This window comes from Patagioenas fasciata, chromosome 14 (genome assembly GCF_037038585.1).
Source record: "Patagioenas fasciata isolate bPatFas1 chromosome 14, bPatFas1.hap1, whole genome shotgun sequence".
NCBI lineage: Eukaryota > Metazoa > Chordata > Aves > Columbiformes > Columbidae > Patagioenas > Patagioenas fasciata.
The window spans coordinates 2297148-2320034 of record NC_092533.1 but is presented as its reverse complement, the minus strand read 5'-3'; the positions used below and the strand labels follow the sequence as shown (position 1 = coordinate 2320034).

Below are 22887 nucleotides of genomic sequence, written 5' to 3'. Positions count from 1 at the left end.
GCTGGCTCACTCCATCTGATGTGTGATGCAGGCGAAACTCAGCACGGGCTCTTGCATCTGAGAACATCTGAGCTTGGTTATTCCTCATTAATTCCCTGGTATAGCAGACCCCAGAGCACTGGGGCTGGTTGTTGCTTCTTCTTGTCTTTGCCATTAAGAAAAAAGTGGGTTTACCCTGATCTGATCAGCCTACACATTTCTATTGGGAATTTCCCGTTACTAATGCTGGAAGCACTATGTAAAACTCTGATTTGTGGTTTTACATGAATTTCAGCTGCCTTTTTTGAAGAAACTTATGTGTTCCCTGCTTCTTCCCTTCGCCCCACTGCGTTGTAGGAAAAACAAGCTGAAAATGCAACCCAAGTATATCCCAGAGACAGAAAGAAGCTGAAAATAATTGAGCACTCTTTTTTTCACCTAACTTCGTGGGTTTTGGAGCTGATCTGATACCCCGCGTAGATCCGTCAATACTGGAGTCAGAACAGAGCAGAATCAGAGCAACTACTGGCAAAATTTCATCTTTTTAATCTCAGTTTTTCCAGTGTTCAGCTATTGATTTTTAAGTTATCATTCTTATCAGTGGCAGCATTTTTACTGTACTGTGCTAAATGGATGATAAACACTTTGTATCAATGTAAGAGCGATTCAGCTTTCAAACAATTAACTTGGACAAGAGCTTGGGCATTCAAAAGCCGCCATCTCCAAGCTGTAGCTCCAGGAATGTCACACAGGACACTGTCAGGTCCTGGAAGCTGGAAACACCGAAGCCCTTCAGGGGCTGCTACACGGGACCTGAACATCATGGACCAACAGACTGCGGGTACCACTCGTCTGAGGTTGACATTGGCATTACAATCTAAAATAAGTCCTTAAGTCTATGCTATCCTGCACATTTTATTCAGACTTAATGCTCTTTAGCATTGTAAGAATAATTTCTGTCACTCGGTTTAAGTACATGTTATCCTTTGATGCTGAGTGGAAGGGGAGCCTTTGCCTCCACATCTGAGGGGATTTCTTGAGGAAAAGGCATTGAAGTTGTGGAACGGAGGTTGTGCCTGGTTCTAGCACAGGGTTTTCCTCCTGTGAGCGGCCGTGGCCATGGCGCTGACTCTGCTTTGCTGATCTCCCACAGCCAACCGAAATGCAGCTGAAATCTGGAATATTGTGTCCAGTTGTGGCCCCTCAGCTCCAGAAGGACAGGGAACTGCTGGAGAGAGTCCAGCGCAGCCACCAAGATGCTGAAGGGAGTGGAGCATCTCCCGTGTGAGGAAAGGCTGAGGGAGCTGGGGCTCTGGAGCTGGAGAAGAGGAGACTGAGGGGGGACTCATTCATGGGGATCAATATGGAAAGGGGGAGTGTCAGGAGGATGGAGCCAGGCTCTTCTTGGTGACAACCAGTGATAGGACAAGGGGCATTGGATACAAACTGGAACACAGGAGGTTCCATTTAAACTTGAGAAGAAACTTCTTCATGGTGAGGGTGTCAGAGCCTGGCCCAGGCTGCCCAGGGAGGTTGTGGAGTCTCCTTCTCTGCAGACATTCAAACCCGCCTGGACACCTTCCTGTGGAACCTCAGCTGGGTGTTCCTGCTCCATGGGGGGATTGCACTGGATGAGCTTTCCAGGGCCCTTCCAACCCCCCCAACCCCTGGGATTCTGTGATTCTGTGACTCTGTGATGTGCATTTAGGTGCAGTAAACTGCTTGTAGTCAGCAGAAGTGCTGTGGCACTGGCAGAGTATTTCCAGCTCCTGGATGTTCACCAAAACAATTACCCGAACAGTGAGTACTTCTGAAAATGAGATTTGCATTAATGCTCTAAAATTACAGGCCCTGTGTAATGTTTTGAAAAGAGATACACAGAATGTTACATCACTTAGGATTTAAAACCAGGGATCACAGGCGTTACAAATATTGTGCTTCCGGATGTTACAACAAACGCAGCCCTTTGTAATACTCATCATCCAGCGGCTTGGTTAATACAAGTGCTTGGCCGTACCCCAGGAAGCTTCCAGATACAGCATAAATCACTGTGTCCCCCTTGCTCTATCGTGCCACGGCTGCTCTGGAGGGTTACACAGTCTGGCTGCTCCTGCATCAGCCTCTGAAATGCATGCGGCTCAGGGGAGAACACGGAGCCAGGAGAGGCATTTCCAGCTCACATCAAAGGTATTGCTTTCCCCTTCCCTGTCTGTGAGAGAGAAAAAGGTCCAGGATCCTATACAACCTGCTTGATTTTACGGTACTCTCATCCTCTGCATCCCAGCAGCGTGCGGAGCCGCGGGCTTGCTAGTGCTGTACAAACATGATAAGCAGGTCTGGCACAACCAGCAGATCGTCGACACGGGAACCACCAGGCCGGCCACAAAGGAGACGGACACAGCTGTGCAAGCGAGGTGCCAGGAGCACGGGGAAAGGGGGGATTTCTGGCTCGCTCAGCGAATTCCTCCGTACTGCGGCAACCTCACCAAGTAATCCTTTCCATAAACCGATCGTGCTCCGTGTTAGACAGCAGGGGGTTTCTTGCCAAGTGTCCTCCATGTGAGGCTGTTTGCAACCCCTCTGCTGGTTCACAGCATCCCCACCTGCAGTGCTTCAGTCTATTCCCGTGTTTCGGGTTTGTTGGAAAAGCTCTTTTTTCTTCCAGGGGAGTCGAGAAGACAGAGAATTACGAGCACTCTACCATCGCTTTCTGTGCAGAAATCACACATGCCCTTTTCATAAATTAGGCCATCTTATTAATACTGTTCTATTAATTCTAAACAGTATCTTTTGTCTGCTACTGTGTTTTAATTGTCTGTACAAGCTGTCTGGGAGCTAGTGGGCATTTAAAATAAAATAAATTACACCTTGTTAATTATTGCTGTTAGCTTTGCGCAGACGGTGCCTCAGAGCTCGCTGTTCTCCAGATCCGCAGTTTGATTGCTCTGCCCATTACGTGAGTGACCTGAACGAGGACCAGATCACGCTGCTGGTCGATTTGCTGGAACACGAGAGGGAGGATTTGCTGTAATGTGTTCTACACAATGGCATGGGGGCTCCTGTCCCACGAGGTGCGGAGCCTGCGGGTCCTGGGGTTGGTACAGGGACATCTGCACCATCCAGTGCCCGCGGCGGGGGAATCAGCTCGCTGGAGGTGATCGTTACTCATTGCAAACAAGGGATGGAGAGGCTCCCTGGGTCTGTGCTGCACTGAAAAGGAAAGCAGGGAAATGAGCGGTCCCCCTGTTAACACCAACCTCGCTCCTCCGGGATAAATCCACCCCTGGACCTGTTGCCAGGTAGGAACCGTCTAAACGCTCCTCCGGGCTCACGCTGCCCACTTGGGCAAGGAGTTGCCCAAAAAACAAGCCCTTGGCTGTGGGTACCTGTGGAGAAGGGAGCAGAGCGTCTGCAGCCCAGCTCTGCTGCAGGAAACACCCGGGTTTTGTTATTTCCTGCAGGAGGTCACATCTGTGCTCTGGACACGACCACCGGCTGGTATTCCACTTATCCTTTCCAAGCAGGAAATGGGTGCTTGTCATCTGTTTCTGGACCTTTCTGCCCCAAAACAGGATCGTCCTGAAAAGCAGCTCGCCCACCGGCACCCGGGACCTGCCTTTCAACTGCTGGATGTAGACGGGGATAACTGGATTGATTTTAACAAGTTTGAAGCCACAAAGGTTTCTCTCCACTTCCAGAAAGCAAAATTCCAGAAGACATTCAAGGACCGATATTTCTGGAAATGAGGTGAAATCAGAGAAATTACAGTTGAAAGAGAGGGTGTGAAAATGCCCCTAAATTCAAAATCAGTCCTTGGGATTCATTTTGCACCACAGCTGCTTCTTACTGAAGCCCCAAGGTTTCTTTCTGGGGAATGCAGGAGTGGGTCTCTGGTGATTTACTGCATGGTCTGAACTGAAGATGTTTGAACAGGAAGATATAATTTTTGGGGAGTAACCAGGCATATTCCTGCCTGAGGAGACTCCAGTGGGAGGAAGCGGGCAGGACTGGCAGAAGTGCCTTTATTTAAAGCCTCTTTCTCTGAGTGTGCTTGTAGCTTCTCATCATTCTCCCTGCTCTCTGCGGTCCATTCCCAGAGCTGCCGGCCAGGGGCACCTCGGCAGGACACGCACCCATCCCTCCCCAATTTGACTTTGCCACCAGCTCACCCGTGTCCCTTTCTGGACTCCGGCGCTATTTCAGATTGTTCCCCCCTCTGAAGCGCCCTCTGACTGATGGTCACCTGCAGCTACACCGGTAGGGAACCTGTCATTAATGGGCTGTAGACACCTCGTATCTCTGTCACAAGCCTCCTCATGGTGTCAGCACCTCAGCACGCTCCAGGAGAACGTTTAGCAAGACAACCGAGGGAGATCCCATCTCTTTCGTCTCCTTTCTGCTGCTAGATTGCTGGGTTATTGTTTTGTTGATAATTCTCCTCCTCTGTGTTCCACCACCTCTTCAATTATTTGCTACCGATGGTTGTTCCATCCCTGCTGTGAGCCCTGCAGGACTCTCAGCCTGTTTCCCGGGTGGTTTCTCGGTGCAGCCGGGTATCAAAGCCGCCGTCCTGCCCGGGGCCTGCACACAGTTTTCTCATGTCCTCAGAGTCCTTTCCCAGAATAAGCTGGTTCAGCCCTGGGTTGCATTGATTCTATCCTTTCATCTCAAGGCTGCCTGATTAAAAGGGCACTTCAACAGGAGCAGCGTGGCCGTGACACAGCGAGGGCACCCGCGCCCTCCAGCTGTTACCAATCACTCCAACATCTGCAAGTCGTTACAAATGGCAGAGAACCAGCCCCGTGCCAGGGAGGTGCCCCATGAGCCTGTAACGTGTTCGGGATGAGCCACAGGCAACCAGTTGGAATTAATTTCTACTGAGTCAGGAAACTACAGCGAGTTGGAGAAGGGGACAAGAGCCTGGACTCGGGGTGTTCTCTGAAATCACTGTTCATATTGCACAAGCTGCCTTGCTAAGCTAGGGATCTATCTCCTCTCCAAAACTAGCAACTCATCTACAAGGAATTCAAGACGTTTGAAGTCTTCTGCACTGACAAACAACAACAAAAAGAAGAAGGGGATCATGAATAGCCTCCCGGCAAGACCAGCGAGCTCCTGACAGCCTTGCACAAGAACCTTCACCAGCTGGGAACAACACAGCCTTGCTTCTCCATCCCCCAGGGCTCAGCTTAAAACCCCTAGATAGAGGTACCAAACTTGTAGAAAGTGACTAAGTCAAAGTGCTGTTCTGTTTTCTCCAGTGCACACCATCGCTGCCCCACCAAGGTGAGCACCGGGGTGGCTGAGGAGGAGGAAGGACTGATGCGAATGGGACTTCAATGGCATAGCCCAACACAGGGACTGGGGCTGATGTCTGCGTTGCCTTCCCCCATGCACCACCACAGGTGCATCTCCTCGGTACTTTACAGAGAGCATCTTCCTCTCCCTGACATCACACGCTGGTTTAGAGATCACCCTCCTCCCCAGCGCTGCTGTTTCACAGAATCCCAGAACGTCAGGGGTTGAAGGGCCCTGGGAAGCTCATCCAGTGCAATCCCCCCATGGAGCAGGAACACCCAGCTGAGGTTCCACAGGAAGGGGTCCAGGCGGGTTTGAATGTCTGCAGAGAAGGAGACTCCACAACCTCCCTGGGCAGCCTGGGCCAGGCTCTGCCACCCTCACCAGGAACAAGTTTCTTCTCAAATTTAAGTGGAACCTTTTGTGTTCCAGTTTGTACCCATTGCCCCTTGTCCTGTCACTGGTTGTCACCGAGAAGAGCCTGGCTCCATCCTCCTGACACTCCCCCTTTAGATCTCTGTAAACATGAATGAGTCCCCTCTCAGTCTCCTCTTCTCCGGCTCCAGAGCCCCAGCTCCCTCAGCCTTTCCTCACACGGGAGATGCTCCACTCCCTTCAGCATCTTGGTGGCTGCGCTGGACTCTCTGCAGCAGTTCCCTGTCCTTCTGGAACTGAGGGGCCACAACTGGACACAATATTCCAGGTGTGGTTTCACCATGTTTAGAGGCACCCAAAGCCAGGCTGGTTTGAAATGGGGCAGACTGGTATCTCTGAGCTGGAGACCCTCACACCGGCATCTTCCAGCGCTCCAGGCTGGGGCAGCTCCTGCATCCGCGCTGCTGCGCACCAGAGGAACAGCCCAGCAACAGGAAACGCTGTTTACTTTGTTAACGAAACCACCTAATTAAGTCCATGTGGAGAGAAAGCAAGAGAGGCCGTTTAGCTCCTCTTGCTAAACATCAAGTGTTTACCCTTTGGGCACAGTAATCCAGTGAGTTTATTTCCCTCCTCTCACCGTACACACAGGGCATCACATCACTGAGCCTCCTCCAAACTCACTGCAATTAAAGAGCTTCTCTAACGAAGCAGCATGGCTGCGGCATAAGGGACTAATTAGAACAGAAAATTGCAGTCTCCAAGCGAGGCTGCTGACCGCCCATGAAGAGAGGTCTCGGCACGGCTACAAGGCGGCATCCCACCCCCAGACCTCCGCAACCGCTCCGAGTCCAGAGAAAATAAACCGGGTGGCTGAAATCCCAGCTTTCCGGGGTTATTCAAAGAAGGAGAGAACACAACCAGCCACTCTTTGCAGAGCTCGGTGCCTTTTCCGTTGGTTACCTTGATATCTTTAGCCCTGATTCAGAGGGACCAGCCGTGCTGAGTGTTCAGCCAGATGCTCCCTACAGCATCCAGTGTAACTTTGGGGTCTCTGCACTGACCGGCGCTGTTGTCCCAGCATAAAAAGCAGCAAAGTTGGGACCAGAGTTAAAGATCACTTCCCTTAGCGCTGCCTTTGGAGCTGAGCACAGCACCGGTCTGTGGGGCACAGATGGAGCAGGATGGGTGTTTCAGCCAGGCTGGGATGCAGCTTTAGGCAGCAAAAGGCAAGTGGTGCTGGCACAGGTCCGGGAGCAGCATCCACCATGGGGCACAAACCCCGTGATGGCTGTAGAACATTATGCAACATCCTATAGCAATAGGTCATGGCAACTTGAATATAGACACAATACAGCATTAATGATGTGTCAATTAGGAATAGAAGAGCCATCATCTATAAACATAGCTCTGCAAATCATACACAGTTGTCTACCCCAGGCTCCTGTGCTGTAGGGTGGGAAGCAGCACTTGATTTCACTGAGAAACTTGTGACTCTCGTGTGCTTTCAACCTAGAACCATCGTCTTTCCGGGGCACAAACAGGCTTTGCACCTGTTCTGTTACACATATGTGTACATAACAAATGGGAATACATATATATAAAAGAGATGATCTATACTTACATATATAAAAGGAATATATATATATATATATCTAGGGGGAAAAGCTAAAAAGTTCCAGGGACATCACACGCTTATTTGTTTTATAACTCACGTCATAAACTCTACCATGAAACTGCCCTAAGCTTAGAAAAAGAATTGGAGTGTTTAGCTGTGGTAACATTAGACCAAAGTAGCCTACGAGAAGAATCATTCCTGCTCCTCTGATCCGTGAGGCAGTTAATCCAGACTGTAAGAGTGGTGACCTGAATTAAGACAACACGTCGGTTCATGTAATTATAGGACAATTACACAGATCCATTCTCCATGGACTGCACACCTTATTTACAAGAGAAAACGCCGTCACGCACCCAAATTAATACCAAAACGCGTCTTCAGGGTATCAGACGGGTAATGGAAAAGTTGTGGAGCTCCGGCTCAGGATTAAAAGCCCTATTGAATCAATTTAAAAAGCAAAACCAGTTTATTTCTTAAGGCATGGATGGCATTTCCACGATTCCTTATATTTTTCTAAATGCAGGGGGGAAAAAGATTTCCCTTTTTTAAGTACAGGAAGTTTGTCCAGCGTTTCCCATAGAAGTGCGTGATGGTTTGAGCTCAATGGGAAAGGATCTTCCCTAGGATAAAAGACGACATAATTGAACAGTTTAAAGGCAACCTGCCTGTGCTTTGCAGTGGATTTAGAACCACGTGCACACACCGCTGTGATGTGGCAACCACAAAGTGCAACATAAAAATGCACAATGCATCTTAAAAATTACCTGATGTTCACAGCATCTTTGTATCGGCCCAGAATTCTTCATCGGCTGAAGGAGCCAGGGAGGGGAAGACAAATTAAAGAGCGTGTTTTACACACTGGAATCCCCTTGTTCTTGTTCAGCGTCTGTTGGAGCTGTGCACCGTATCCTATGTAATACGAATGTTACGTGGCACACACAAACCGCATACAAGAAGTTTTACCGTAAAAATGAAGATATTTATTCAAGAAGTACAAATTTGATGGTACCAGCCATCTTTGAAAGCCATTCCCATGAGGCAGAGAGGACACAAAGTCTCTTGCTCAGAGCACAGGAAAGCGAGTGTCTCGCAAACCAGCCATTCCATCATTGCTCAAAAGCCACCTCCGCTTTCTAAACATTCCCTGGACTTAAGAGAGGCACACATAGAGTTTTTAATGCAAGACCAGTTAGTTATTTTAATAAAGCCATCAGCTAAAATTTATTTTAATTCTCCTCGAATTGCCTCCAGCCTTGCACTGGATTCAGATTTCCTAAGGAAAAAAATAAAGGGACTTGGGAATGAGCAGGTGCAGAATTTTTGGAGCTCAAGATGAAGTTTTAAGGCAGGAGTCAGGATTTTAAGTTCTCTGTTTGCCCCATGGCTCTGATCGAATGGTCTTCATGTGTAAAATATACAAATACAGAGTCCTACCGGATAAATACCCAACGAGTGGTCCTGCTGGGAGGCAGGAACGCGCTTTTTCAAGGAGAGCCCAGTGGACGTGTTGATGAGAAGTCTCAGATCCACGGTCAGAAGCCTGTGGGTTAAAACAGCTCATCCTCCAAGGGTTTCGCTTCTGCAGGCTCAGTGGGACGTCCCTCGGAACCAGAGCTACAGCTCCATCGCCTATAAACAGCAACACACGCGGCTACGGAGGATCTAAGCGGATGAAAGTGGAAGAGGAGAGTCGTTTGCAGAGCAGAGCCATCAAAAACGCTTTATGGGAAGTCCTAAAGTGGGCAGGCTTGTATATACAGTCATTAAGCAACGCAAGTGTTTGTAGCTGCAGATGGAACAGCAGGACATTCATCTTCTTTGGGAGAGAAAGCTTGGGAAGTTTAACTCGAAGGCTTCCTGGGTGCATTAACCCGCACGGCATCCCACCAGCATCTCATGGGCATGAAGCACGTTTTGTTCTTTTTCCCAAGAAGAGTTTGCAGAACATACGAAGCTCATCCCCCCACCCAAAGCAAGTTTTCAATAGCACCTTTCTCCTATAACCCCTACAGCCATTCCGGGTGGATGCAAACTGTCCAAGAGCCGCCAGGCACCGTCCAGGAGGGACTCGGAATTACGGGGAGGCGGTGACGGGCAAAGGAAAACCAGCCCATTTTCCCACAGAGATCACCTTCATTTCAACACAACAGCAGCTGAGCAGCGCAGTGAAAAGCCAGCAATCTTTTTTTCTCTTTTTTAAATGTAAACATTCTCTGCATAAGGTGCAGGGTCTGGGATGTATTTACAGTGACATAGAAAAGGGTTTGTAAAATACAGATCAAGAGTCAGAAACGTAGCTACGGCTTACGCTTCCGAAGAAGAGAGAAATGGAGAAACACACAGCATTTAATTCAACACTTACACAGCTAAAGCGCTTTCAAAGCTCCATGGCTAAAAGCATCCCAACATTGTAACAAACTAAGATTTATTTTAATACTTCGAAAAAGTTTTTACATTATTTACTAACAATGGATATATATGCAGAAGCTCGTCATACAACAGCAATATTGTGTCTGTCAGCCACCTGCTTTACCAAAGGTTGCGCGCACTGCCATGTGTTGCCTTGTTGCTCCAATGAGCCCCTTTCCTCCCCTCCTCGTTCAGGATCGTCCTGTGAAAGCAAAGAGGAGCTGGGGTTTGGTCTGGTTGCTCCTGGGGTGAGGTGGGTTTTGGTTGTGTTATCACTACTACTTTCAGCATTAGGGGGGTCTATTAAAAAACCCCAACTTATTACACTGCTGACTCGCACCATTTAGTTTTCCAAAATATCTCCTAGATCCAGAGAAGCAAAGGCTTTCAGAAAACTAACCCAAATGCTTGCAGTGCAGCTGTTCCACGCTGTGTTCCCTGCAGAGGACACCAATGAACTCTGATGCACAACGAGACGAGGAAGTCAACGAAATGGGTGGGATGCTCAGAAGGAGCAGCTGTCACTTGGTTGTGGAAGATGACCCTGAGCATCCTCCTGTAGCACCGACCAACGTCCCTACAGCACCCAGAGCTTGAACAACACCCCTGCAGCACCCACAGCTCAAACAACACCCCTACAGCACCCAGAGCTCAAACAACACCCCTGCAGCACCCACAGCTCAAACAACACCCCTACAGCACCCAGAGCTCGAACAACACCCCTGCAGCACCCACAGCTCAAACAACACCCCTACAGCACCCAGAGCTCGAACAACACCCCTGCAGCACCCACAGCTCAAACAACACCCCTGCAGCACCCAGAGTTTGAACAACACCCCTGCAGCACCCACAGCTCGAACAACACCCCTGCAGCACCCACAGCTCGAACAACACCCCTGCAGCACCCACAGCTTGAACAACACCCCTGCAGCTCCCACAGCTTGAACAACACCCCTGCAGCTCCCACAGCTTCCTGGAGCTCCCTCGCCCCAAACTCTGCCTGTTCACCCCTCTCTGCTTTTCAAGCTGTTCGGGTGTGCGGAGTTTCACCCGGTTATTACTTCTGGGTCAGGCAGAAGCAACAATGAAGAGGATAAAAATCTGAATGACATCAAACAGGCTTCTCACTAACATGGTAAGAAGTGTGATCTGCTGGCATCAGCTCGTAGCCAGGGCTAATCGAGAGTGACACAAAGGGGTGAAGTGCCTAACAAATACAATAAAACTTAGAAAAAAATCTATCACTCCTCACTGGGCATTGCAGTTCATGGCTGCATTTGTTAAAAAACCTGTTGCATTGCTCCAATGATACCCAAGCTTGGGTCCCGCAGGAGCCCCAGCCCAGATGCTGCACCAGCATTTGCACCAAAGAGCATCTCGAAGGACAAAGATCAGGCGTTTCAGGGACAGAAATGCATGTTTTCTCAATGTACATTGCAACCTCTAGCTATATACAACGGGATAGGTTAGTCAACATGCTGTATGCCTTCATTACTGGTATTTCTTTAATATATATATATATATCTCTAAAATTTTGAAACATAGAATCTTCTCCTAATACAAATCTTGTAAAATTTGTTTCCGACAGGGTGTTGAGCACATCTGTCACTTTATACAGAAGAGGTTAAAAAGTCTTAACTTGCACCAGCGAGAACATTTTACCCTTGATTTATTTTCAGTTTCAGATGAGTTTAACGGACAAGAGGGGGGAGGCTGTTGGAGAAAAGAGTATTTTCATGAACCTGTTCTCGGTTCTACTCAAAGGCTGCTCACCACATGGCCCTCAGGTCATCACCTTGCTCCCCAGCATAAAAGCAATTAATGTAAAACACGGTCATCTATTACAGCATTGCAAAACTGAACCTTTTCCAACTAAGAGAGGGCAGAGGGGGAGAAGCTCTCCCAGTGCCTAGACACCGTAAACCTGAAAACAGCCCATGGTGACAATTGCCTAAAGAAAAGAGTAGTGTTTTAGTGTTCACAGTTACAGAATTGTCACCCCAGTTACTACTCCTTAATCTATCATCATTTCCTCTCTTCCAGAAGGGACTGCAGCGAAATGACATCGTAAAGACCATTTATATAGTTATGCCGTACAAGTAGTGTCTTCCTGGCATGAAACCATCCTTTGCCCACTGAAAACCCAAGGGATTCTCGAGTTGTTTATATATCAGATATTTTCCCCCCACTCTGGAATGCAAAAGATCTGGCTGAAAAAAAGCCAGTATAGCAAATCATATTTTTCTTAAAAGAACCCCACAATAGAAAACTTTTGTCGAAGATCGCTATTTCTCAGTTTTAATATTTAAAAAGAAAGAAAGAAAACCAAGTCACTTTGGTGTTGATGAGAACAGGGAACTCATTTTCCTTCGCGCAGCTCTGCCGCTGCTCGTCAGTCGTCCTGCACCAAATCAGGGCCGAAGGGGCTGCCAGAAAACTGCAGGCTTAATACAACACAGGGACTAAAATGATACTCAGGTTTATCAGGGGGAGGGTGGAAAAATGCATATAAAATATGGATCTGTTTTCCAACCATCAGCATAAATGCTCCCACCTGCTGGGAACGACTCGTGACGCTGCAGCAGTGACTCCGCTCGCTCTGGTTCCACGCTGATGCTCATGGAGCGAGAATTCCCTGTGAGTCCCAGAAACTGAGTTCTACGGAATTAATGAAAGAGCAAAAGTAACAGCTTTAAAATTGTCACCCAAACCCACCAGTTTTGCCACCAGACGAGAAGTAGCCGGGACAATTGTAGCTTTAGACCATTGATGCAGAGAGGGAAGACAGAAAGCAATAAAAATATGCTATTGATAGCCAAACAGCACATTCGGCTGTGGAAGAAGTGAAGTGATTTCAACGACGGCTGAAAAAACGAGCAAACTAGAAATCATGTTTAAAAGGAACAGAGCATTTGATCTCAACCAAAGGCATTGCCAGAGAGGGGCGCAGGGCAGCCAAAGGAACGCAGAGAGCATCTCTAACTGAGGGAATTAGCGATTAGATCACCACTACCTGCCCCCCCCCAAAAAACAGGCTCCTATTCAGATTTTTGAGACTACAAAAGGATTTGTCATTTGCCGAAAGGGCTCCTCATACATTCTGAAGGGAAAGCGCTGGCTGCGAAACGGCACCGTCTGGCTCTGGGCCATGGGGTGTGCTGGTGAGGACACCGCGCTTGTCCTGGCCGCAGGGTCACCAGAGCGAGGACACCGGCTGCTGCTGACGACGCTCCCATGAAAAGCTGCAAACCGTGAGCTGCCGCGTCCTCCTCACCGTCTTCCACACTCTGTGCCCTCTAGGAACCGAGCAGGAGGAGCTGCAAACACACACTGCGCCTGGGTGTAAATGCAGCGTAACCTGCGCCTGTCACAGCGGTGCCGCCGGACAAAGGCGATGCACCTTATGCTTAAACACAGCACACCGCTCAGCCAGGCTGCTCAGAGCTTAGTTTAACAATCTGAGTGATAAATAGTAATTCGGCAGTTGCCGGTCAGCCAGTGAACCTCAGGCTAAGTCAGTCTTGTAGCAAGGAAGTTTACAGTACAGTACGTGAGAGTATACGTTAAGTTATTGCCCAAAGCTCCGGAGGGCTGTTTGCCCAGCTCGGGAGCCAGCAATGGCACAGGACCGCGCTGCCAGCTTGGAATGTACAATTGCTCGGTGTGAGCATCCCCAGGAGCTGCCCGCGCAGGATGGGGCCCAAGCGCCCAGCCCAGCGCTGCACCAGAGTTCGGTGGAACCAGAAAGGAACCTGTGATCAGGCAGTGCAGGGCCTGCCCGGAGCAGCTGCAGTTCTTGCATGAACTGTGTGTGGTGCTGATATGAAATGTTATAAACTGATTAATTTTATTTTTTAAAAAGTGCTCTCTGTTGCTCTGGCTCTGCGGATCAGGACACCACCTGCGGTTTTAAGAATCATTACGTTTTTGTATTAAGTGAACTACAATTTCTTCCCTCCCTCCTTGCACCTCCTCCCTTTTCTCTTCCCCTTCTTTGCCCTTGCTTGCTGTTGCATTAGATATGAGATCAGGCAAACCCCAAAGGCCAGTTTACATTTTTATGTTTTGTTTTTGCAGATCTCCATCACAGATGGAATTTTTGCTGGTCATTTCTTGGAACCAATCCATTATAGCAGGACAAACCGAAAGAAGAGAGGGCAGTGAAAACAAACCCCACGACAGAGACGGAGGAAAGAAGAATCAATAAACAAGCAGAAATCAGTTTTCCACCGGGGTGGGATTTGCTAAGGGCTGGCTCACGATGACTTGCACCACGTAGTCCTTTGGGATTTTCAGCTCCTCCAGTTTCATTTTGTCAGCCAGCGGCCTGCCCGAGAAGAACCAGCGCTGGCTGCCCGGCTCCACTCCCTCCACCGCGTGCAGCCGCCTCTTCATGTGGTACACGGTGTCCATGCTGCGGACCATGAGTTTGAGGTCTTTGCCTGTGGACAGGCGCAAACGGAGCTGGCATTCGTGCCCTGAATTGGGCGGGGGATCAGGAATATCCAGAGTCTCCAGGTCGCCCTTCTCCTCGATCATGTTGATGGGCGGCGCGAGGCAGTAGACGGGGAGCTGGTACCGGTTGCCCAGTTCATCGTAACACTCCGTAAGAGCACCTGGGGAGGGAAGAAGGGAAAAGATTAACACGAATGCGTCGCACATTGAACGTCGAAGCGCTGACCCTGCTGTTATCTGAGTGCTGAGGTCTGAATTCAGGCTTTAAAGGATTGATTAAAAAAAATCCGAAGTTTTCATTAGAAATTGCTTCACTTCGTTTTCGTGTGGAAACTTGAGGTTTACTTAAAAGCATCCCCTAAAAGCCAAACACATCCCTCCCTGCAGATAAACCAGGATAAGCTTCAAAAGCAGCAGGAAGGGAGAGGTGAGGGAGGATGATGTTCTCCCCACGTCGGAATATTTCGCCCCCAGCACAGCCCGAGGTCCGGGCCACAGGTGCACCCAGAAAACCGCACTCGGATAAACTACACGATCCTAAATCCAAGCTCTGAAAAGGCAAAACGGCAAAGACCAAGGGCAAAAGACCACTATGAAAGAGAGGTTTTCTAACTTCTCAAACATTCAGCAATTGCCGAAACGGTTTCATACAGGACTCGTGTTTTAGCAAGCGCTGCCAGAACAAACAAACACGACCACCCAAGTCGCACAACCCTGCAGCTCCACACACAGAACAGTGTCACTGCCCCAGCGCACGCTTCACGTTCACACAGCATCTGTAACTCCCGTTTTCCAAGCCCTGAAGGTTCAGGAGTGATTTTTATTTCCCCAGATTCCTGAGAGGTCCCCCAAGATAACCCAGGTGCTCGTGCTGAGGATGAGAATTAATACACTTGCTGAAGTAACAAACTCAAGCTGCCTTCTTCACAGTGTGAGACACACTTGGTAAAGACGTTTCAAGAAATACCCTGTTAAAACAGCAGGGTTTTCAGGACGCATTAGGAGCAAGAAAAGCCCGAAAGCAGAGCCCTGCTGCGTAGAGCACATGCAGAGAGCCAGGAGAAGGAGATGCAGAGAAGCTGTGTCCTAAATCACAGCAGAATTCCCTGCTCAGTCTGGTAAAAAAACCCAGATAGACTCCAAGCAAACGCTTCTCCCCGTCTCGGATTTACCTGCTGTAAGAAATTTCCACATTTTTGCCCCTAGAGGGGGCACATTCACTTGCAAGATCACCCATTCCCTTGTAGCTGGAAACGTCTGAAGAGGAGCCAAGTCCTTGAGCTACACAATATATCAAAAAGTCTTTGACTTGGCAGTTGTGCACGCAACACCCGACTGCTCCTTGGCACAAACTAAGGGTGGTTTTTTAGCTGGAGATTTTTTCATGCCGACAGTGAGTTGTCTTAAACTTTGCTGTTTGATCAGCAAAATTACTGCAATATAAAGTAATGTTTACAGATATATAAAGGGGGAGTGTCAGGAGGATGGAGCCAGGCTCTTCTTGGTGACAACCAGTGACAGGACAAGGGGCAATGGGTGCAAACTGGAATACAGGAGGTTCCACTTCAATATGAGAAGAAACTTGTTCCTGGTGAGGGTGTCAGAGCCTGGCCCAGGCTGCCCAGGGGGGTTGTGGAGTCTCCTTCTCTGCAGACATTCAAACCCGCCTGGACCCCTTCCTGTGGAACCTCAGCTGGGTGTTCCTGCTCCATGGGGGGATTGCACTGGATGAGCTTTCCAGGGCCCTTCAACCCCTGACATCCTGGGGTTCTGTGAAAACGGTACCTTGGGGACACACTGTGCCACTCAGCCCACTGTGACAGCAGCACCTTGCACCGGAAATCTGTCTTTTAGACAGAAGCCCCCTTTTTTTAATGATACCCTGTGTTGATGAGAACACACAGAGGAAATCTTTGGTTAAAGATCAATGTTTTAGGTGCGGCTGCTTTTGTACAGGCAGAACCAAGGCGGCTGTGGCCAGAGATTTACTGAGAAAACAGAACAAAAAAAGGAAATCCAGAAAAATATCATTATACCACTGATTACAGTCTTGTATCACTCGTCATCTCAGAGTAAACCAGCTTTTATCAAAAGCGTATTGGATCTATATCTTTCGTGGTACTTTGTTATTTACAGACCAGGTCCTGAAGTTCCCATCCTTCGGTTTTGTTTTACAAAGCTCATTTCGTTCTGTACGCCCGATCTATGCAGTAAATGTCACAGTGTAAATTCTGGATCACAGGTCATAGAAACAGAGAAAAATTCAAACTTCAACAGCCTTTCAGTTCAGCCAGAACAGCCAAACTCGTATCTGTTTAAAAGCCACGTATCTGTTTAAAAGCCACGTATCTTAAAAAGAATGCTCCCGCTTTACAACAGCATATCAAAGAGTTAATTTTAAATACAATGGGGTCAGCTTGCTAAGGAATTTCTTCAGTATTTGAAGCCGAACTAAGCATGCTATAAACAGTGGATTGCTTAATCAAAATCAGATAAGCAATATTAACAAAAATCCCCTGAAACAGCAGTTAATTTGGAGGTTTATCTTAAACAAAGGAAAAACAACCCCAAACAAACAAATAAAGATACAGTAGGGGAAACCTCTTGCCAATGAAAGCTGCACAGTCCCATGCCAGCCTGAGAAATGGTTTATAACAAATTGTTAATATAACAACAGGTTCCCATGAACCTCCCTGGTAATTCCATTCTTCCACCTGTACTGGTGAAAACATCCCTAAGGTTCTCAAGTCCTGTTACACACCACTCAATGGCTTTCAAGATTGGATATATTGATTAAACCAGGGAAGACGAGTTTTGTGAGCGAAAAACCTTTGCAATTTTGCTTGTGTAACTGAAAGCCATATTCCTGATCCTTCACAGAATCCCAGAATGTCAGGGGTTGGAAGGGCCCTGGAAAGCTCATCCAGTGCAATCCCCCATGGAGCAGGAACACCCAGCTGAGGTTCCACAGGAAGGTGTCCAGGCGGGTTTGAATGTCTGCAGAGAAGGAGACTCCACAACCTCCCTGGGCAGCCTGGGCCAGGCTCTGCCACCCTCACCCCGAACAAGTTTCTTCTCATATTTAAGTAGAACCTCCTGTGTTCCATTTTATACCCATTGCCCCTTGTCTCATTGATTGTCACCGAGAAGAGTCTGGCTCCATAAATCCCTCCTGCAAGATACATCGGCTTGGGCCACAGAAGTTAATCAGCAGGAAGGGGCGCTGAAAGAATGCCAGGTTTTTATGAGAAAACACAATGAAAAAAAGAATTATTATTATTATTTTATTTTTTTTCGGTTTCCCCGTTACCTAGGCAACAAGGGTCCTCACCAGCCATTTATGGTTTAGGAAGGATGCAGCCTCCAGTAAACTGAAGAAGCAAAAAGCAGGGCAAGCAGCAGTGCTGCGGCTCAGCCCGGCGCCCTCCCCGGGCACCGCAGCCCAACCCGGCGCCCTCCCCGGGCACCGCAGCCCAACCCGGCGCCCTCCCCGGGCACCGCAGCCCAGCCCTGCGCCCTCCCCGGGCACCGCAGCCCAGCCCTGCGCCCTCCCCGGGCACCGCAGCCCGCCGCAGGCAACCAGACCAGGGCCAGACGCTAAGACCTAGAGGGTGAGGCAGTACTTTGAATTCTCACTGCTGGATCACATACAGAAACTGCGCAAAAGGGGCAGATTTTGGGAAGGAAGGAGCAGAGAGGACGGGTGGCAGGCACACGGTCTGGGGCGATTCTGTACTGGATGGGAAAGGCCAAGATGTTATAAGAAGATCTTAAATGAGGAGAGGACAAATTAAGCTTACCGGTACTTCATATACTTGCGTACTCCTTGTGTCTTTAAACACTCCTCTAAATGTTGACATGACTTAATAAACTCGGACACTAAACATCCTGACAGCAACATGAAGATTGGCCTTTGAGGAAAGCCAATGACAGCACCAACCAACAAACCAACCCACACACCCGAGCTCTAACCCTCTCTAACTTTCTATCATGCAGAATTAAGCTGAGGATCTCACTGGCCAATTCACTTCTCTGAAAATCTCCCAGTTAAACACACTGCCAAGCAAGCTTCAGAGCCATTCACTACCGAGGCTGCAACACAAGTATGGGGTTAACTTTATAGGCTTGATTCGAGTCAGGCAGAAGATACAATGCTAGAACCACAGCGTACGGGATTATTTTAGTATTTCCAAAGCAGTATCAACCTGGAGCCTGGGGAATTCTGGAAGGAGCTGCGATGCAGAGCTTCTTGTTGGTTGCTATCCAGGTAGGAGACAGCTTGAGCATTTCAGGCAGAAAAACAAGCAGATGTGATAATCATCAAGCATACGGAACTGGAACATTTTGAAATTAATTGCCCTGCAGGCCATAAAACTTGGTTTTACTGAGATTATTAGGATGGAGACATTTCTCTGGGTTAGTAAGGGAAAGCACTAAGAAGGACTGGTTGAAACACCGCGTCCGTCCCTGAGCGGTTCAAGTGTGGACCGATTTCTCCTTCTGTGCATGGAAGCACCAGCAATTTAAGAGACCTAAATGACACAAATCTAAACTTCTTCCAAAGCTTTTGCAATCAGGCACATATGACCACATTCATCCAAAACCATAACAAGTTTTAACGCACTTCAAAGCTGCACGCCATTCTCTCTGCAGAAAAAGCAGCAAATGTATTGCTTTCTGTTCATTATGTGCCTTCTGTTTCTTTAAGATTTCGAGCAGTTTTGAGACTGATTGCTCAGAAAAGCCCAAAACTTAAAAATGGAGCAGATTTCCATCTCGTCTTCCCTTCCCCCAGACAGACTTGCTGCAGGAAGAGAAATTAAAACACAAACCAAAGCCCAGCATTGCAATGAGACAAGCTAATTTAAGGAGTCTAAGTGTCTGTGTATAACACATTTGCCAAAGGAACAGCTGGTTCATTTGTTTTTCTTACTGAAAAGCTCCATTCCAAACCCAAGCTGAGCCTGGATTGCTGAATAACTTGGCAATAGTCGAGTTTTCACCTGTAAACTATTGGTTTGGATCCAATATAGGTCACTAACACCCGAATCTCATGATGAGCATCAGAAAACAAGTGGGTCCTGCAGTACAGCAATTCCTAGAGAGCAATGACTGAGTCAGAAAAGCTGAACTATCTCTTAATCTTTATTAGTCACTGATTCCAGGTCACGGCTGGGAAACACAGCATCTTATAGGAAAATAAAATCCATACTGACGTCAAGAGCACAGGAGGGTGACGAAGGGTGACCCTGCTCAGCACACAAACAGGATTGGGACAAGTGCAAACACGCAGTGCTTCGTTCCAGCTCCCCTACAACCACCATAAACTGGGAGGAGTTAATAGGAAAAAAGCTCTTTCACATTAAACCCCATATAACTTAATAATGACTAAAATGGCTTAATGCCACAGCTAACAACTGCAGCTTTGCCGTTTTCTGGAGGGCAATGCGTGGGAGTACTCGTGCAAGCCTGTGCCTTGCACCACGTACAGAGAACAACAATGGGCTATGATCATTAATGGTGTGCATACACTTGCTAGTAAACACATAAGCCCTTTCTCATGCTTCTTCCACACTAATCTTCCATGGGCTATGCAAACTTAGACTATCATACTGTATAAACTTAGATTACCATACTGCACAAAGCCTTTATAAAGGCACAAGTTTGTTTCCTAAGCTGCAGCACAACTGTGGACACAGAACAGCTCTGCTCTCATCTTCAGCCTCCCTTTTGTAATAAAGAGCGGGTTTTGTAGGAGTGTTAAGCATTTAACAGTTCTCATTTCCAAATCGCTGAGAAACAGCTCTTCCATTATGGGAGCATTATTGGTCTGGCTCAATTCCACAAAGCAAAACAACTCCCGGAGCTGGCAGATTCCAGTGCTCTGGGAGCTGCTCGGTGTGCGGGGACCAGCTCAGTCCCACTTGTGACAACTGGCAGGAGACAGGTGGAGTGGTGCTTGGTGCATTACAGCAAGGGGAAGGACGAGAAAATTAATACACTCCGCTACCGCCTTTGTGTCATCCCACCCCGTTTCTCGTAGCTGGTTCACTCAATCAGCTGTTGCACTGCTCATGCTCATCTCCACTTGGATGTTCCTCAGAAAACCCGGCTCACCCAGGTTCCGAGATTGCTGATAAAATAACATACATTCAACTTTCTGAAAAGGCTCTGCAATGCAATAACCTGAGACACACCTACTTGCAGCAGAGGGTTGGAATAGACAGCCTCAAGGTCCCTTCCAACCTGAATGATCCTAACTAGCTGCTTTTGCTGTGATAATATTATACTTTGAAGTGCAGATCTCAGAGCACTTAGCCAAAGATCCCCCATGTCTAAGTCACCCTACTTCAACCTAAGGACACCTTACCCCTGCGTGGGGCAGGTTTGTGAATCAAGCTGGTGATCTCATGAGTAAACCATTCTTAAAAAACAGTTTTAGAACTCACACCTGCGTGCTGGCACAGGGGGGGAAAACCCAAACCGCTATCACCGAACCAGCAGCACCCAGTATGTGCTGGGACCAGAGGGCAGCAGCACTGACGAGCAGAGCTGGCGCTTCGAGGTGGCATCACTTCCATGCTCCCCTGCCAAAGAAACCAAGATGCACCTGAACAGCGAAGTGAGACAGGGGTTTGTGCAGCCCCTTGATCTGCTGGGTAAGAGGGATGTGCCATGGTCACCCAGCTGACGCACGTCCCACCCATCTCTTGCAAGTGAAAGCCAACCTGTGTGCCATTTCTACCTGTGTGTGTCAGAAACCCTTTGTTCAGGGTTGGATGCTGGGCAGAGGGAGCAGGGAAGGCGCAGGGGGTGTTTATTTTGGGAAAAGGCTGGTGCAGATATGCAAGGTGCGTTGTTGGGCACGCTGATCCCCTCTCTTTACCACAGCAGAGCACCGGCATCAGTTAATGCATTAGCACTAATCAACTAGGCTGAAGGTGAAAGATAATTAAGATTAACGCAGTCTTCTGAAAAACAGAAATTTCTGCACTAGATAAGCAAGCCATCTATCTTTAAATTTTAGTCCCCGTTGGTAGATGCGCAACCCTTACTGTCCCCACCGAGCTGGACGGGGAGAGCAGGGCAGCAGAGAGGAGGGATTCGCTGCCATGGGAGGAGGGAGCAGTGGGGACAGAGAGCAATCTGGGAAGGAGAATCCTTGTGGGAAAGGAGGGCTCAGGACTCTGAAACAACTCCCTTAAAACTCCCCTTAAAAATCCTCACCAATGCCAAGAACAGAAGTGCCAAACCTGTCAAAAGAAGCGGGATCTACAGCCCCATTGTGCTCATCTGCCAGAGAAGGAGGGAAACCTACGCCAGAAAACTCAAAACTTGACAGCCACGTAACTTACAGAAGAGAGCCAATTCCTCCTTAATACAATTGTACTAGGGCACAAACAAACACAAGTCTACACAGTTCATTGGCTTTTCATCCCCGCTGGCTGTGCCAAACAACCAAGACACCACTGGTCTGTACGCACCCGTAACCCACAGCGTGGCCAAGGATTGAGAGTCACCAGACCAGGGCTTTGAATATCAACTATGAACTGAACGACGGAAGAAGATGGTGAATTTTAACTGTGATCGTGAGTTTGCGGGCTGGATAACCAGTCACCCAGTCACGGGATCCTTTATGACAAGTTCCCCTATCCCTTTCCTTGCAGGTTTTTGCTACAATACAAACTCTAGAACAGACCAATTCATCCATGGCTCCTTCTTTATCCAAATGATGTTTGATAGAGAAAGTCATTTATTAACACTCAGTAGTTGTCATGTTCTCAATACCATATGTGCTGCCACTTCCACACCACTCTCTAAACTTGGATCTAATACTGCAAGAAGGTAACAGCTTCCAAGAAACATTACATCAGGGTTCAATGATAACAAGTCTTTTTACTAATGAAGTATTTATGGACTATTCTGCTTTGCATGTCATTCAAATAGACGCCTGTCTAGACAGGCTTCTTAGATAAAAACGTAAAAAAATATCTGGTTGGTAAAATAGCCTCTCTGTATACCCTCTTCACTCACATTTGCTTTTCTCCATTACCCAGCTTGTCAAATGGGGTGGGGAGATTTGCAGAAGAAAAGAGCATTGTATCACACTTATCTGAGCCTGCACAGTACCGCTGCACAGAGAGCTAACTCTGCAATGGCTAAGGTGACCAGGTTCTCTGTTTGCATGCAAGTCAGACCTGCACCATCCCCTAAATGTGCACCGAGCAGAGCCTTTGGGGATCTGCACAGACCCTGAGATCCCAGCCAAACTAAGAACTCAAGGCCTTGCTGCAGTGATGACCTTCTACTAAAAACCTGCTGGATTGCTATGGAACAAATTAAGGCAGCTCTGAGATTTTGTTATTTCTGTATAATACCTAATAGTGGAAACACGTGCGCACACACTGCATTTTGTTGTGAGTTTTCTTTGCAATAAGGCTACAAAACACACATTGCTTGTGCTTGTAAAACACCCCGTGCCAATGGCAGAAGCAAGCAGTGCCGCCTTTGAAGATCATCATCTCAGACAGAAGGCAGCATTGAGGGGCTCTCATTGCCTTACACTGAAATTGCCAATGAAGAATACATTTTAAACACTTCATATTTCTTTTTCTCATTTTACCAGCAGACAGCAAGGCAGAAAGAGATACCCAGATTCACCGCTGTAAGCAGCCAATGATGGAGCAAATGTCCACTCCCGTGGAGTATCTAATAAACTAGATTATCACGTCCTGACCGCTATCAGATACCAG

General features: G+C 48.0%; 1 protein-coding gene across 1 annotated transcript in view; it reads right to left on the bottom strand.

The window, feature by feature from the left end:
- Positions 1–8227: 8227 nt before the first annotated feature.
- Positions 8228–22887, bottom strand: part of UBTD2 (ubiquitin domain containing 2) — a 48267-nt gene continuing 33607 nt past the window's right edge. The window contains exon 3 of the mRNA XM_065848917.2: positions 8228–14295. Within this exon, the coding sequence (XP_065704989.1) occupies positions 13898–14295 (398 nt within the window). The 3' untranslated portion in view covers positions 8228–13897. The remainder of the gene's footprint in view (positions 14296–22887) is intronic.